General features: G+C 40.7%; 1 protein-coding gene across 3 annotated transcripts in view; it reads left to right on the top strand.

Annotated features, from left to right (window-relative positions):
- stan (Protocadherin-like wing polarity protein stan) overlaps window positions 1-18,180 on the top strand; it is an 829,362-nt gene that overhangs the window by 769,733 nt on the left and 41,449 nt on the right. For all 3 annotated transcript variants that reach the window (XM_071683110.1, XM_071683111.1, XM_071683109.1), the window contains exons 25-28: window positions 6,911-7,057; window positions 7,268-7,532; window positions 7,857-8,112; window positions 11,395-11,562. In XM_071683110.1, coding sequence (XP_071539211.1) covers window positions 6,911-7,057; window positions 7,268-7,532; window positions 7,857-8,112; window positions 11,395-11,562 — 836 coding nt within the window. The remainder of the gene's footprint in view (window positions 1-6,910; window positions 7,058-7,267; window positions 7,533-7,856; window positions 8,113-11,394; window positions 11,563-18,180) is intronic.

Raw genomic sequence — 18,180 nt, 5'->3', positions numbered from 1 at the left:
ATACAGCGCTGGTGGCTGATTCATGTGAGAAACTGCAGAAGCTGGTGACTGAGTTTGGTAAAGTGTGTGAAAGAAAAAAGTTAAGAGTAAATGTGAATAAGAGCAAGGTTATTAGGTACAGTAGGGTTGAGGGTCAAGTCAATTGGGAGGTAAGTTTGAATGGAGCAAAACTGGAGGAAGTAAAGTGTTTTAGATATCTAGGAGTGGATCTGGCAGCGGATGGAACCATGGAAGCGGAAGTGAATCATAGGGTGGGGGAGGGGGCGAAAATCCTGGGAGCCTTGAAGAATGTGTGGAAGTCGAGAACATTATCTCTGAAAGCAAAAATGGCTATGTTTGAAGGAATAGTGGTTCCAACAATGTTGTATGGTTGCGAGGTATGGGCTATGGATAGAGTTGTGTGCAGGAGGGTGGATGTGCTGGAAATGAGATGTTTGAGGACAATGTGTGGTGTGAGGTGGTTTGATCGAGTAAGTAATGTAAGGGTAAGAGAGATGTGTGGAAATAAAAAGAGCGTGGTTGAGAGAGCAGAAGAGGGTGTTTTGAAATGGTTTGGTCACATGGAGAGAATGAGTGAGGAAAGATTAACCAAGAGGATATATGTGTCGGAGGTGGAGGGAACAAGGAGAAGTGGGAGACGAAATTGGAGGTGGAAAGATGGAGTGAAAAAGATTTTGAGTGATCGGGGCCTGAACATGCAGGAGGGTGAAAGGCGGGCAAGGAAGAGAGTGAACTGGATCGATGTGGTATACCGGGGTCGACGTGCTGTCAATGGATTGAAGAAAGGCATGTGAAGCGTCTCGGGTAAACCATGGAAAGTTCTGTGGGGCCTGGATGTGGAAAGGGAGGTGTGGGTTTGGGCATTATTACATGACAGGTAGAGACTGAGTGTGAATGAATGGGGCCTTTGTTGTCTTCTCCTAGCACTACCTCGCACACATGAGGGGGGAGGGGAATGTTATTCCATGTGTGGCGTGGTGGCGATGGGAATGAATAAAGGCAGACAGTGTGAATTGTGTGCATGTGTATATATGTATGTATCTGTGTGTATATATATATGTGTATATTGAGATGTATGGTTATGTATATTTGCGTGTGTGGACGTGTATGTATATACATGTGTAGGGGGTGGGTTGGGCCATATCTTTCGTCTGTTTCCTTGCGCTACCTCGCAAACGCGGGAGGCAGCGAAAAAGCAAAATGATAATAATGAAAATAATGATAATAATAATATTCTGTGGAAGGTATTAAGAATATATGGTGTGGGAGGCAAGTATTTAGAAGCAGTGAAAAGTTTTTATCGAGGATGTAAGGCATGTGTACGTGTAGGAAGAGAGGAAAGTGATTGGTTCTCAGTGAATGTAGGTTTGCGGCAGGGGTGTGTGATGTCTCCATGGTTGTTTAATTTGTTTATGGATGGGGTTGTAAAGGAGGTAAATGCAAGAGTCCTGGAAAGAGGGGCAAGTATGAAGTCTGTTGGGGATGAGAGAGCTTGGGAAGTGAGTCAATTGTTGTTCGCTGATGATACAGCGCTGGTGGCTGATTCATGTGAGAAACTGCAGAAGCTGGTGACTGAGTTTGGTAAAGTGTGTGGAAGAAGAAAGTTGAGAGTAAATGTGAATAAGAGCAAGGTTATTAGGTACAGTAGGGGTGAGGGTCAAGTCAATTGGGAGGTGAGTTTGAATGGAGAAAAACTGGAGGAAGTGAAGTGTTTTAGATATCTGGGAGTGGATCTGTCAGCGGATGGAACCATGGAAGCGGAAGTGGATCATAGGGTGGGGGAGGGGGCGAAAATTTTGGGAGCCTTGAAAAATGTGTGGAAGTCGAGAACATTATCTCGGAAAGCAAAAATGGGTATGTTTGAGGGAATAGTGGTTCCAACAATGCTGTATGGTTGCGAGGCGTGGGCTATGGATAGAGATGTGCGCAGGAGGATGGATGTGCTGGAAATGAGATGTTTGAGGACAATGTGTGGTGTGAGGTGGTTTGATCGAGTAAGTAACGTAAGGGTAAGAGAGATGTGTGGAAATAAAAAGAGCGTGGTCGAGAGAGCAGAAGAGGGTGTTTTGAAATGGTTTGGGCACATGGAGAGAATGAGTGAGGAGAGATTGACCAAGAGGATATATGTGTCGGAGGTGGAGGGAACGAGGAGAAGAGGGAGACCAAATTGGAGGTGGAAAGATGGAGTGAAAAAGATTTTGTGTGATCGGGGCCTGAACATGCAGGAGGGTGAAAGGAGGGCAAGAAATAGAGTGAATTGGAGTCATGTGGTATACAGGGGTTGACGTGCTGTCAGTGGATTGAAGCAAGGCATATGAAGCGTCTGGGGTAAACCATGGAAAGCTGTGTAGGTATGTATATTTGCGTGTCTGGACGTGTGTATGTACATGTGTATGGGGGGGGGGGCCATTTCTTTCGTCTGTTTCCTTGCGCTACCTCGCAAACGCGGGAGACAGCGACAAAGTATAAAAAAAAAAAAAAAAAAAATGATATGTATATGTATATGTATATATATATATATATATATATATATATATACTTCCCACGTATTCCCTGCGTGTCGCAAGAGGCGACTAAAAGGGAAGGGAGCAGGGGCTGGAAATCCTCCCCTCTCATTTTTTGTAATTTTCCAGAAGGAACGGTAAAGGGAGCCAGGTAAGGATATTTTCTCAAAGGCCCAGTCCTCTGTTCTTAACGCTACCTTGCTGATGCGGGAAATGGCGAATAGTATGAAAGAAAAGAAAGATATATATATATATATATATATATATATATATATATATATATATATATATATATATATATATATATATATATGAGTATTTTGAAGGTTTGTTGAATGTGTCTGATGACAGAGTGGCAGATATAGGGTGTTTGGGTCGAGGTGGTGTGCAAAGTGAGAGGATTAGGGAAAATGATTTGGTAAACAGAGAAGAGGTAGTAAACGCTTTGCGGAAGATGAAAGCCGGCAAGGCAGCAGGTTTGGATGGTATTGCAGTGGAATTTATTAAAAAAGGGGGTGACTGTATTGTTGACTGGTTGGTAAGGTTATTTAATGTATGTATGACTCATGGTGAGGTGCCTGAGGATTGGCGGAATGCGTGCATAGTGCCATTGTACAAAGGCAAAGGGGATAAGAGTGAGTGCTCAAATTACAGAGGTATAAGTTTGTTGAGTATTCTTGGTAAATTATATGGGAGAGTATTGATTGAGAGGGTGAAGGCATGTACAGAGCATCAGATTGGGGAAGAGCAGTGTGGTTTCAGAAGTGGTAGAGGATGTGTGGATCAGGTGTTTGCTTTGAAGAATGTATGTGAGAAATACTTAGAAAAGCAAATGGATTTGTATGTAGCATTTATGGATCTGGAGAAGGCATATGATAGAGTTGATAGAGATGCTCTGTGGAAGGTATTAAGAATATATGGTGTGGGAGGCAAGTTGTTAGAAGCAGTGAAAAGTTTTTATCGAGGATGCAAGGCATGTGTACGTGTAGGAAGAGAGGAAAGTGATTGGTTCTCAGTGAATGTAGGTTTGCGGCAGGGGTGTGTGATGTCTCCATGGTTGTTTAATTTGTTTATGGATGGGGTTGTTAGGGAGGTAAATGCAAGAGTCTTGGAAAGAGGGGCAAGTATGAAGTCTGTTGGGGATGAGAGAGCTTGGGAAGTGAGTCAGTTGTTGTTTGCTGATGATACAGCGCTGGTGGCGGATTCATGTGAGAAACTGCAGAAGCTGGTGACGGAGTTTGGTAAAGTGTGTGGAAGAAGAAAGTTAAGAGTAAATGTGAATAAGAGCAAGGTTATTAGGTACAGTAGGGTTGAGGGTCAAGTCAATTGGGAGGTGAGTTTGAATGGAGAAAAACTGGAGGAAGTGAAGTGTTTTAGATATCTGGGAGTGGATCTGTCAGCGGATGGAACCATGGAAGCGGAAGTGGATCATAGGGTGGGGGAGGGGGCGAAAATTTTGGGAGCCTTGAAAAATGTGTGGAAGTCGAGAACATTATCCCGGAAAGCAAAAATGGGTATGTTTGAAGGAATAGTAGTTCCAACAATGTTGTATGGTTGCGAGGCGTGGGATATGGATAGAGTTGTGCGCAGGAGGATGGATGTGCTGGAAATGAGATGTTTGAGGACAATGTGTGGTGTGAGGTGGTTTGATCGAGTAAGTAACGTAAGGGTAAGAGAGATGTGTGGAAATAAAAAGAGCGTGGTTGAGAGAGCAGAAGAGGGTGTTTTGAAATGGTTTGGGCACATGGAGAGAATGAGTGAGGAAAGATTGACCAAGAGGATATATGTGTCGGAGGTGGAGGGAACGAGGAGAAGAGGGAGACCAAATTGGAGGTGGAAAGATGGAGTGAAAAGGATTTTGTGTGATCGGGGCCTGAACATGCAGGAGGGTGAAAGGAGGGCAAGGAATAGAGTGAATTGGAGCGATGTGGTATACAGGGGTTGACGTGCTGTCAGTGGATTGAATCAAGGCATGTGAAGCGTCCGGGGTAAACCATGGAAAGCTGTGTAGGTATGTATATTTGCGTGTGTGGACGTGTGTATGTACATGTGTATGGGGGGGGTTGGGCCATTTCTTTTGTCTGTTTCCTTGCGCTACCTCGCAAACGCGGGAGACAGCGACAAAGTATAAAAAAAAAAAAAAAAAAATATATATATATATATATATATAGTTGAGGGTTGAGGGTTGAGGGTCAAGTCAATTGGGAGGTGAGTTTGAATGGAGAAAAACTGGAGGAAGTGAAGTATTTTAGATATCTGGGAGTGGATCTGGCAGCGGATGGAACCATGGTAGCGGAAGTGGATCATAGGGTCGGGGAGGGGGCGAAAATTCTGGGAGCCTTGAAGAATGTGTTGAAGTCGAGAACATTATCTCGGAAAGCAAAAATGGGTATGTTTGAAGGAATAGTGTTTCCAACAATGTTGTATGGTTGCGAGGCGTGGGCTATGGATAGAGTTGTGCGCAGGAGGATGGATGTGCTGGAAATGAGATGTTTGAGGACAATGTGTGGTGTGAGGTGGTTTGATCGAGTAAGTAACGTAAGGGTAAGAGAGATGTGTGGAAATAAAAAGAGCGTGGTTGAGAGAGCAGAAGAGGGTGTTTTGAAATGGTTTGGGCACATGGAGAGAATGAGTGAGGAAAGATTGACCAAGAGGATATATGTGTCGGAGGTGGAGGGAACGATGAGAAGAGGGAGACCAAATTGGAGGTGGAAAGATGGAGTGAAAAAGATTTTGTGTGATCGGGGCCTGAACATGCAGGAGGGTGAAAGGAGGGCAAGGAATAGAGTGAATTGGAGCGATGTGGTATACCGGGGTTGACGTGCTGTCAGTGGATTGAATCAAGGCATGTGAAGCGTCTGGGGTAAACCATGGAAAGCTGTGTAGGTATGTATATTTGCGTGTGTGGACGTATGTATATACATGTGTATGGGGGTGGGTTGGGCCATTTCTTTCGTCTGTTTCCTTGCGCTACCTCGCAAACGCGGGAGACAGCGACAAGATAATGATCAGACATCCCTCCAGTTGCACCTCTCAGCACATTAACATCCAAAAGTCTCTCTTTCGCGCGCCTGTCAATTAACACGTAAGCCAATAACGCTCTCTGGCCATCTCTCCTACTTACATAAGTATACTTATGTATATCTCGCTTTTTAAACCAGGTATTCCCAATCATCAGTCCTTTTTCAGCACATAAATCTACAAGCTCTTCACCATTTCCATTTACAACACTGAACACCCCATGTATACCAATTATTCCCTCAACTGCCACATTACTCACCTTTGCATTCAAATCACCCATCACTATAACCCGGTCTCGTGCATCAAAACCACTAACACACTCATTCAGCTGCTCCCAAAACACTTGCCTCTCATGATCTTTCTTCTCATGCCCAGGTGCATATGCACCAATAATCACCCATTTTTCTCCATCAACTTTCAGTTTTACCCATATTAATCGAGAATTTACTTTCTTACATTCTATCACATACTCCCACAACTCCTGTTTCAGGAGTACTGCTACTCCTTCCCTTGCTCTTGTCCTCTCACTAACCCCTGACTTTACTCCCAAGACATTCCCAAACCACTCTTCCCCTTTACCCTTGAGCTTCATTTCACTCAGAGGCAAAACATCCAGGTTCCTTTCCTCAAACATACTACCTATCTCTCCTTTTTTCACATCTTGGTTACATCCACACACATTTAGACACCCCAGTCTGAGCCTTCGAGGAGGATGAGCACTCCCCGCGTGACTCCTTCTTCTGTTTCCCATTTTAGAAAGTTAAAAAAATACAAGGAGGGGAGGATTTCTGGCCCCCCCGCTCCCGTCCCCTCTAGTCGCCATCTACGACACGCGAGGAATGCGTGGGAAGTATTCTTTCACCCCTATCCCCAGGGATAATATATATATATATACATATATATATATATATATATATATACATTTCAGTTTTCTAAATAATTTCTTTTTTCATATGTATATATATGTATGTGTGTGTGTGTGTGTATATGTGCGTGTGTATGTGTATATATATATATATATATACATATATATATATATATATATATATATATATATATATATATATATATATATATATATATATACATACACATACACACGCACATATACACACACACACATACATATATATACATATGAAAAAAGTAAGAAATTATTTAGTAAACTGAAACTTCTAGCTTGAAATGAAATGAGAAAATGAATGTCACATAATGGATAGATAGATATATTGAGGATGTGTATGAATTTACTGAGTGACTACTTGTATCTGATCCATCCCAGAGATAATGGAATAGAAATTGTTATGAGAGATGATGTAGGTTTGAGGCATAGAATATCACCTAACATTATTGGAATCCTTTTATGATGTTTAATCCTTCTGCAGTTGTTGGCTTTCCATCTACGAGTCCGTGGTATGGGCACTAGTTGGGCCCATATGTGCAATTGTCATCATCATCCTCCTTGTATTTGTCATGGCCATCCGAGCATCACTTACTCTCAAAGGCCATGTAGAGGGATTTGGTAATCTAAGGTAAGAGTTAAGGGTGGCTTAGCGAGCTCATCAGTATAATTTCATTTGATGGAAAATTTGAAACCCTTTGAATTATTATCCATCTTCATAAACATTATGCAATTTATTCTTAACTGCATTTTGAATTTTTTTTTTTTAAACTAATTCTTTCAGCTTCAAAAATTTATTTTGGAAAGGTAATATAATTTTATCTTGTATTTTCTCCATCAGGACACTCTTATGGCTGGGGATCTTGTTTCTGCCATTACTGGGAGCCACATGGGTTCTGGCTGTCTTGTCAGTGTCAGAGGACTTGGAGATCTTGCACTACTTCTTTTCGGTATTCTCCCTTTTGACAGCAGTATTCATCCTGGTGGGCTACTGCCTTCTCAACAGTCGTGTCAGAGACTCCCTTTATTTCATGTTCCTTACTTGCACAGGGAAGAAGGTGCCATACCAAGAGTCCCTCAGCGTCACTAGAACCTCTGTTGTCTCGGTATGTGGTAGTGTTTTGGTTCTTCAGGTTGTCTTAGAAATATGCATTAATAAAAAAGAACTGAAAGTTTAGACATTTAACTGGATTATGAAAGACAGAATGGGCATACTAATAGCTTTTTTTTTTTTTTTTATCTCAGAGTCATCTGAAGGGAAGAGTACTTCCTATCTTTAAAACTGGTGTTTACTTGAAGCTCAAGGTTAATATAGCATGAATGAATATATGAATTCAAAGTATCAAATCTCATCTTTTCCAGAAATATACCATGACATATGCAGATGATACATGTCATGAAGAAATATAATGATTTTCTTCTTTTTACAGCGTTCGGCTCTGACATATAATGATGACTTCAATATCCTACGTCGTAACATTGGAATTTCCACTGCAAGCACTACCTCACGCTCTACATGTAAGACATCTAGTTCTCCATACAGTCGAGGTGAAGGAGCAACAGCTGGAGGAAGGGTTGCTTCATCAAGCACTCCCAGCAACTATAATTCCAACACAGACCTTAACTCACAGTCAGTCAAGTCACCTTATGCATACAATGACTCTACAATGTTTCACAGAAAGCACAGTAAGCCAGAATTATAATTTGTTTTATATTTATCTCATTGTGCTACCTTGAGAAAGATGCAGGCTAAAGTTAAGATAGTATTTAGTTATTCTATTTCCCAGTGATTGATGCTGCATCAACTAAACCATGAAAAGGCAGTCTTATCTGTCCCTTCTCTTTAGATACATTTAGGAAGTTACTAAATGCACGACTAACTCCCATACACAATTGCCAAATAATTCATGCACTTCCTTGGCTGGTTAGAAATTGCTGGCTGCTGGAAAGACAGATTTTCAAAAAATACTTCATTATTGAGCAGGAAGGGAAGTACTAAGACAGAAAATGGCAGGGGTGAATGACTATATCACTGAATTATATCATTTTGCCATTCAGTATGTGGTAGCCAGGAAGGGAGTGGTGGTGGTGGTGGAGAGGAAGGGTGTGGTAACCAGGGACGGAATGTTGGTGGCTAAGGAAGGTGTGATATCCATGGAGGGAAGAAATTGTGGTGGTGAGTGAGGGAGAACATGATAGCCAGCAAGTAAGAGCTTGGTAGCTAGGAAGGGAAAGGAGGGTTGGTGGTGAAGGAGGTTATGGTAAGAGTTTATTGTTGTCAAAGCAACTGCTTAGTGTAAGTCTGTGCCCATAGGTCAGTGGCTAGCTGGTCAGCAGCCACCAGCATTCAAGGAGCAAGCAAACTAAGGCCCAGAGGGTCCAAATCTCTTAATCTTTGGAAAATTAAAGTCTCAGTCATGACAGAAAGATTACCCCTTCAAATACCATAGCAGGTGTCATTCTCAGTCTTTGAAATGTCATAGTGATATGCTCAGCAATGTTTCTGGGTAGCAGATTTATAGGGTGTATTTTGAAGACACATGCCAAGTACTAGATTCCCTTCAGCACAGTACTGGGTTCCATGTACACACAGCACCTAACCTTTCTTGTAAATTTTCTAAAAGAGGAATGGCCACTGTCCTCAGCGTGAGCATATTTCTTTTTTGTCCTTGGTTTTCATGTCATCAGTATGCTCTTAACGAGGCCACATAGTCCTGTATAAGAGGCACAAGCTACTCTCTACATGCTCATGTCACTCAGACATTTTCAGCAAAATTGATGTACTATATGGGCCTCTTGGTATGTGCACCACTGCTAGCTTTCTTCTCAAAAGAACAGGCCTGTGTACCACAAAAAACACTAAAATTGTATGAGAATATGGGTATTGAATTTGTTCGTGGGAAGTGACCTAAATAGGTCTTGCTGCATCTTGAAATTTCTTAAATTATTTTTGTAGGTGTAAAGGTACACTACATAGTATTGCAAATTTGAGGTATTATTGATTAGAGTAAAACTACATCTATGGGTGCAGGGAAAATATTGTATGAGAATGAAATATAAATGTGCATCAAGTTGATGCACTATGGGCAGACAGTGACCAAACTAGGTCTTGCTGCATCTTAATAGTGTTACTCAGATTATCTTTGTGGATGTAAAGGTACAAAAACTGGTATTTTAGAATTAGAAAATTGAAAATTACTGTAAGTGTATTTGTGCTGGGAGAATATTGTGTGTGAATGAAACAAAGAAAAATGTACACTGAGATGACATGCCTTGAACTGTAACATTGTTCTGTGTTAAGCATACCAGCTTGTGACTAATCATGCTGTACTGGTGACTGGGAACTAATAGACTAATCTGTTACATCTCATTCTCATTGCGATGGATCCTTACTTTAATGGATGAAATTTCCAATATAATGGACTTTCACAGAATTTTCCATTTGATCCCAAACTTAGTTTACTGGGACCTCAGGAGCATGTTAGAGGCCAAAATCTGATGCAATGAAGTCTCTTAGAGTGGAGTTTCAATGTGCCTCTAAAGAGGCCTTTCATGTCCTTGCTTTAATTGTGACATAGCCTCAGTGCCACAGGAGTATCTTAGGATGGTTTCTAGGATTATATATAATACTGTTATGATGATGATAATGATAATACACCCTTAAATTTGTCCAGGGCTTTGGTTCTTAATGACTTGCCTTTCTAAATCTTATTGAATTTTTATCAAAGTAGAATTACTCCTTTCGTCAGTCTTTAGAATTGGTACATAAACTAGGTTTAACATAGTGTTTAACAAAAAATGATGAAGTTTCATGAACCTGATGAGATTTCTCATTCAGTAACGCTTTGTTCAAATTTAATGATAAAATAGAATTACCTAACCATACATTCAAGAAATCTTAACTCAAATTTAATGATGAAATAGAATTACCCAAGCATTGATCTACATATGCATCTAGAACTTTACTTTTGGACATTGAATTTGCTTAATTATGTATGACTTATATCATCCTTTTTCCTTTTCTTTTAGTCCTCCCCAGTGCATAAAAAAATAGTGAAATAATTTTGTTTTTTAAATATAAGATCCTTTTTTTCTGTGAATTAAAACACAAGAGTTGACAGTCCTAAATGTGCAAAAAAGGGTTCACAAGTTTTATTTTTTTCATATGAACAGGTACATAAAAAAATATTAAAATCATTATTTTCTCTTACAAATTAAAGCTTATGCTTTTATAGTGTAGGGAAAACATTATTTACCAGACTGTCCAATCCTAAGTACAGGCATTGGTGGCAAGTCCCAACCATAGGGATTAGCAGGTTAATGAGGCCTCCAAGCAGTTCCAATGACTCATCTTTTGTTTGGGTTCCCATCTGTAGTGAGCCAACAAGCCTACAATGTGCTGAGAATTCATCTTGTAGGATATTACAATGTGTATATTGACACCAGTAGCACCTTGCTGTGTCAAGCTTCACTTAATGCCCAAAGCCCCACAGCATTAAAAAAATTAAACTGTGAGATTATTAATTTTACTGATCGCTTTATATCACAAGGAGATCCAGATCTTACATCCAAATTTACTTTCAGAAATTCAGTGTGAACAATTATAGCTGAAAGCATTGGTTTTGGGTTATTCATGTTACTCCAACATTGCTCTGGTTTTATACATCACATTCAAGAGACCACAAAATAGCTCACACAAAGTTTTAAATGTTATACAACAGTCCTTCACTAAACTACAACATGCTGTCTTTATTATTTAAATACTATGCTTCAGCAGGGATGTACCTGATAATTTTTAATTTCTCATGTATCACAATCCATTCCTTAATTTATTATAGAACATTATCCATCACTTTCAGTAAGCCTTAATAAGCCTTCTTATCTTCCTCAAGTATTCTTAAAGGGTTGTATCACAACTGTACCTTTTAAATTTTCCATGGAATATTAACCTAAAAACCCTTGTTTCAGGTGCAGCAGCTCGTAGTAGCAAGCGTCGAGAGAGTGAGAGTGAGAGTGAGCTGAGTCTGGATCACCGTTCCCTTGACCTGGCCTCCTCCCATTCTAGTGATGAGGATGACACTACAACACATAATGGCACACTCAGAGTCAATGAGCGAAGGACCAACCCTGCTCCAGGTAGGTGTAAAGTCCGTATACTGTACCCTTGTTTGATTTTTCTATGTATGTATGTTCTTGTACAAATGTGTGTTCCATTGAACTGTGTATCTTGAGATCAACAAAAATATGATGATGCGTTTCTTTGTTGTAGATGTAACTTTTTCAACGGTTTAGTGATTACCTCTATAATCATCAGTTTGCACACACACACAAGTTTCCACTCATTCTTAGCCCCTCTTTTCTATCAAACAGTATCTCAGATCTCTATTATTCCACATTCACTGTATCTTGAATTGGCTTTTCCTTTTATATGCTGTGTTCTTTCAGAAATATTTCTTTAATGTTTATATTTCATTGCTTGACTTTGTGTTCTCCAGTTTTGGTAAAAAAAAATAGGATATGAAAGTCATAATTTTATCTCCCCTTGTCCCTCTCCATTCTAATATAGACACATCTGTAGCCGTTGTCCTCTCTCTACAGCTAAGCTCCCTTAATGAATTTAGGTACCATGTCTCTTAATTGCTGCTGTTGTCTTAATAAGAAATTTGTATGCCTCCTTAAGTCAGATGACCAAACTAGTAATGTGTACCCTGACATGGATCTGTGTTGTTTATGTATTTTCAACAGACCTTTCATCGATATACTTCAAGGTAATTTTGAGACTGATCAGTGTATAATTACCTCTTTACAACTCAATTAAAATGGTTTTCTGGTGACAGACTGTGTCTACTCACATGATTTTCTTCCCATTATCAGAGCCTGGTCTCATGAAGCTATATCCTATCTTGACTCCTCATTTCTTTGAGTTGAAATTCAAATGATACTACATATCAGACCACTGATGGAACCTACATAGGTTTCTTTAGTTTGTCAAAGTCATTTCGTTTTCTTTTTGTAATTTTAGCATTATCTACATAAATATTTGCAGAAGATGAAAGCCAGCAAGGTGGAGGGTTTGGATGGTACTGCAGTGGAATTTATTGAAAAAGGGGGTGACTGTATTGTTGACTGGTTGGTAAGGTTATTTAATGTATGACTCATGGTGAGGTGCCTTAGGATTGGCAGAATGCTTGCATAGTGCCATTGTACAAAGGCAAAGGGGATAAAAGTGTGTGCTCAAATTACAGAGGTGTAAGTTTGTTGAGTATTCCTGGGAAATTATATGGGAGGGTATTGATTGAGAGGGTGAAGGCATGTACGGAGCATCAGATTGGGAAAAGCAGTGTGGTTTCAGAAGTGGTATAGGATGTGTGGATCAGGTGTTTGCTTTGAAGAACATATGTGAGAAATACTTAGAAAAGCAAATGGATTTGTATATAACATTTATGGATCTGGAGAAGGCATAAGATAGAGTTGTGGAAGGTATTAAGAATATATGGTGTGTGAGGCAAGTTGTTAGAAGCAGTGAAAAGTTTTTATCGAGGATGTAAGGCGTGTGTACGTGTAGGAAGAGAGGAAAGTGATTGGTTCTCAGTGAATGTAGGTTTGCTGCAGAGATGTGTGATGTGTCCATGGTTGTTTAATTTGTTTATGGATGGGGTTGTTAGGGAGGTAATTGCAAGAGTTTTGGAAAGAGGGGCAATTATGCAGTCTGTAGTGGATGAGAGAGCCTGGGAAGTGAGTCAGTTGTTGTTCGCTGATGATACAGTGCTGGTGGCTGATTCGGGTAAGAAACTGCAGAAGCTGGTGACTGAGTTTGGTAAAGTGTGTGAAAGAAGAAAGCTGAGAGTAAATGTGAATAAGAGCAAGGTTATTAGGTACAGTAGGGTTGAGGGACAAGTCTTTTGGGAGGTAAGTTTGAATGGAGAAAAACTGGAGGAAGTGAAGTGTTTTAGATATCTGGGAGTGGATTTGGCAGCGGATGGAACCATGGAAGTGGAAGTGAATCATAGGGTGGGGGAGGGGGTGAAAGTTCTGGGAGCCTTGAAGAATGAGTGGAAGTCGAGAACATTATCTTGGAAAGTAAAAATGGGTATGTTTGAAGGAATAGTGGTTCCAACAATGTTATATGGTTGCGAGGCATGGGCTATAGATAGAGTTGTGCAGAGGAGGGTGGATGTGCTGGAAATGAGATGTTTGAGGACAATATGTGGTGTGAAGTGGTTTGATCGAGTAAGTGATAATAGGGTAAGAGAGATGTGTGGTAATAAAAAAGAGTGTGGTTGAGAGAGCAGAAGAGGGTGTTTTGAAATGGTTTGGTCACATGGAGAGAATGAGTGAGGAAAGATTTACCAAGAGGATATATGTGTCAGAGGTGGAGGGAACAAGGAGAAGTGGGAGACCAAATTGGAGGTGGAAAGATGAAGTGAAAAAATTTTGAGTGATTGGGGCCTGAACATGCAGGAGGGTGAAAGGCGTGCGAGGAATAGAGTGAATTGGAACGATGTGGTATACTGGGGTCGACATGCTGTCAATGGATTGAACCAGGGCATGTGAAGCATCTGGGGTAAACCATGGAAAGTTCTGTGGGGCCTGGATGTGGAAAGGGAGCTGTGGTTTCGGTGCATTATTCCATGACAGCTAGAGACTGAGTGTGAACGAATGGGGCCTTTGTTGTCTTTTCCTAGCGCTACCTTGCGCACTTGAGGGGGGAGGGGGTTGTTATTTCATGTGTGGCGGGGTGGCGATGGGAATGAATAAAGGCAGACTATGAATTATGTACATGTGTATATATATATATATATATATGTATATATATGTCTGTGTGTGTATATATATAGGTATATGCTGAGATGTATAGATATGTATATTTGCGTGTGTGGACGTGTAAGTATATACATGTGTATGTGGGTGGGTTGGGCCATTCTTTTGTCTGTTTCCTTGCGCTACCTTGCTAACAGCGACGAAGCAAAATAAATAAATATTTAGGTATGATTTGAGTTCCTTTTTGCAAGCCATTTAGCAATACAGATAAAAAATAGCAGGATTACCATTCATGAGGGAAGCATCATTTAACCAATTTGAAATAGAAGTTATAATGTATGTCCCCTCTACCCTTCCATTTACATAACTGTTAGGCCACCAGTGGAATCTTGTTTCCATGCATGCCCACAGGATTTTACTTTTAAGTGTACAATAGGAAGATGGATTATAAACCTCATGAACTTCATGTAATGCTGTTGCATAATTAGAATTTAGGCATTTCTTTTTTGGTCCCAATGCATTTTTGTGGAGTTACCTTGCATCTATCTGGCATTTGTATTTCTCTTTGTTTTTTCCTTACATCTCTGTTTATCATGTACTCATAGCATAATTTGTTTTCCCAAGTGGCTTATCTTAGATGATGTTTTCTTTTTTCCTTTCTTTTGGATACATAATTGTGGTCCTGTCTTCATTGTTGAGGTAAAGAGAATACTCTTGATTACACTCTTAGAACTAATGCCTCCATCTATCCCTTGTTCATATAACCCAAGAATTCTCAGTCAGTTTAATTGGATATGAAATATCCATTATTGTCTTTTCAATCATGCACCATGGTGTTCCTTAGTTATTTATCTATTTATTTTACTTTGTCACTGTTTCCCACATTTGTAAGGTAGCGCAAGAAAACAGACGAAAGAATGGCCAAACCCACCCACATACACATGTATATGCATACACGTCCACACGAAAATATACATACCTATACATCTCAACGTATACATATATATACACACACAGACATATACATATATACACATGTACATAATTCATACTTGATGCCTTTATTCATTCCCATCGACACCCCGCCAAACATGAAATAACAAACCCCTCCCCCCCGCATGTGGGCGAGGTAGCACTAGGAAAAGACAACAAAGGCCACATCCGTTCACACTCAGTCTCTAGCTGTCATGTATAATGCACTAAAACCACAGCTCCCTTTCCACATCCAGGCCCCACAGAACTTTCCATGGTTTACCCCAGACGCTTCACATGCTCTGGTTCAATCCATCGACAGCACGTCGACCCCGGTATACCACATCATTCCAGTTCATTCTATTCCTTGCATGCCTTTCACCCTTCGGCATGTTCAGGCCCTGATCACTCAAAATCTTTTTCACTCCATCTTTCCACCTCCAATTTGGTCTCCCACTTTTCCTTGTTCCCTCCACCTCAGACACATATATCCTCTTGGTCAATCTTTCCTCACTCATTCTCTCCATGTGACCAAACCATTTCAAAAGACCCTCTTCTGCTCTCTCAACCACACTCTTTTTATTACCACACATCTCTCTTACCCTTTCATTACTTACTTGATCAAACCTCATCACACCACTTATTGTCCTCAAACATCTCATTTCCAGCACATCTACCCTCCTCTGCACAACTCTGTCCATAGCCCACGCCTCACAACCATATAACATTTTTGGAACCACTGTTCCTTCAAACATACCCATTTTTGCTTTCCGAGATAATGTTCTCAACTTCCACACATTCTTCAACGCTCCCAGAACCTTCGCCCCCTCCCCCACCCCATGGTTCACTTCTGCTTCCATGGTTCCATCCGCTGCCAAATCCACTCCCAGATATCTAAAACACTTCACTTCCTCCAGTTTTTCTACATTCAAACTTACCTCCCAATTGACTTGTCCCTCAACCCTCCTGTACCTAATAACCTTGCTCTTATTCACATTTACGTTCAGCTTTCTTCTTTCACACACTACCAAACTCAGTCACCAGCTTCTGCAGTTTCTCACCCAAATCAGCCACCAGCGCTGTATCATCAGCGAACAACAACTGACTCACTTCCCAAGCTCTCTCATCCACAACAGACTGCATACTTGCCCCTCATTCCAAAACTCTTCCATTCAGCTCCCTAACAACCCCATCCATAAATAAATAAGACAACCATGGAGGCATCACTTACCCCTGCCGCAAACCAACATTCACTGAGAACCAATCACTTTCCTTTCTTCCTACACGTAAACATGCCGTACATCCTCGATAAAAACTTTTCACTGCTTCTAACAACTTGCCTCACACACCATATATTCTTAATACCTTTCACAGAGCATCTCTATCAACTCTATCATACGCCTTCTCCAGATCCATAAATGCTACATACAAATCCATTTGCTTTTCTAAGTATTTCTCACATACATTCTTCAAAGCAGACACCTGATCCACACATCCTCTATCACTTGTGAAACCACACTTCTCTTCCCCAATCTGATGCTCTGTACATGCCTTCACCCTCTCAATCGATACCCTCCCATATAATTTGCCAGGAATGCTCAACAAACTTATACCTCTGTAATTTGAGCACTCACTTTTATCCCCTTTGCCTTTGTACTATGCAAACATTCCTCCAATCCTCAGGCACCTCACCATGAGTCATACATACATTAAATAACCTTACCAACCAGTCAACAACACAGTCACCCCATTTTTTAATAAATTCCACTGCTATACCATCCAAACCCGCTGCCTTGCTGGCTTTCATCTCCGCAAAGCTTTTACTACCTCTTCTCTGTTTACCAAATCATGCTCCCTAACCCTCTCACTTTGCAAACCACCCCGACCAAAACACCCTATATCTGCCACTCTATCATCAAACACATTCAACAAATCATCAGAATACTCGCTCCATCTCCTTCTCACATCACCACTACTTGTTATCACCTCCCCAATTAGCCCCCTTCACTGAAGTTCCCATTTGTTCCCTTGTCTTACACACTTTCTTTACCTCCTTCCAAAACATCTTTTTATTCTCCCTAAAATTTAATGATACTCTCTCACCCCAACTTTCATTTGCCCTCTTTTTCACATCTTGCACCTTTTTCTTGACCTCCTGCCTCTTTCTTTTATACATCTCCCACTCATTTGCATTATTTCCCTGCAAAAAACGACCAAATGTCTCTCTCTTCTCTTTCACTAATAATCTTACTTCTTCAACCCACCACTCACTACCCTTTCTAATCTGCCCACCTCCCATGCTTCTCATGCCATCTTTTGCACAAGCCATCACTGATTCACTAAATACATCCCATTCCTCCCCCACTCCCCTTACCTCTTTTGTTCACACCTTTTTCCATTCTGTACTCAGTCTCTCCTGGTACTTCCTCACACAAGTCTCCTTCCCAAGCTCACTTACTCTCACCACTCTCTTCACCCCAACATTCTCTCTTCTTTTCTGAAAACCTCTACAAATCTTCACCTTCGCCTCCAGAAGATAATGATCAGACATCCCTCCAGTTGCACCTCTCAGCACATTAACATCCAAAAGTCTCTCTTTTGTGCGCCTATCAATTAACAAGTAATCCAATAACACTCTCTAGGCATCTCTCCTACTTACGTATACTTAAGTATATCTCTCTTTTTAAACCAGGTATTCCCAATCACCAGTCCTTTCTCAGCACATAAATCTACAAGCTCTTCACCATTTCCATTTACAACACTGAACACCCCATGTACACCAATTATTCCCTCAACTGCCACATTACTCACCTTTGCATTCAAATCACTATAACCCGGTCTCATGCATCAAAACTACTTACACACTCACTCAGCTGCTCCCAAAACACTTGACTCTCATGATCTTTCTTCTCATGCCCAGTTGCATATGCACCAATAATCACTCCTATCTTTTTATTCTCCCTAAAATTTAATGATACTCTCTCACCCCAACTCTCATTTGCCCTCTTTTTCACCTCTTGC

Source organism: Panulirus ornatus, chromosome 35 (genome assembly GCF_036320965.1).
Source record: "Panulirus ornatus isolate Po-2019 chromosome 35, ASM3632096v1, whole genome shotgun sequence".
NCBI lineage: Eukaryota > Metazoa > Arthropoda > Malacostraca > Decapoda > Palinuridae > Panulirus > Panulirus ornatus.
Note: the sequence above shows the minus strand (reverse complement) of the source record. Positions and strands in the feature narration are given on the sequence as shown.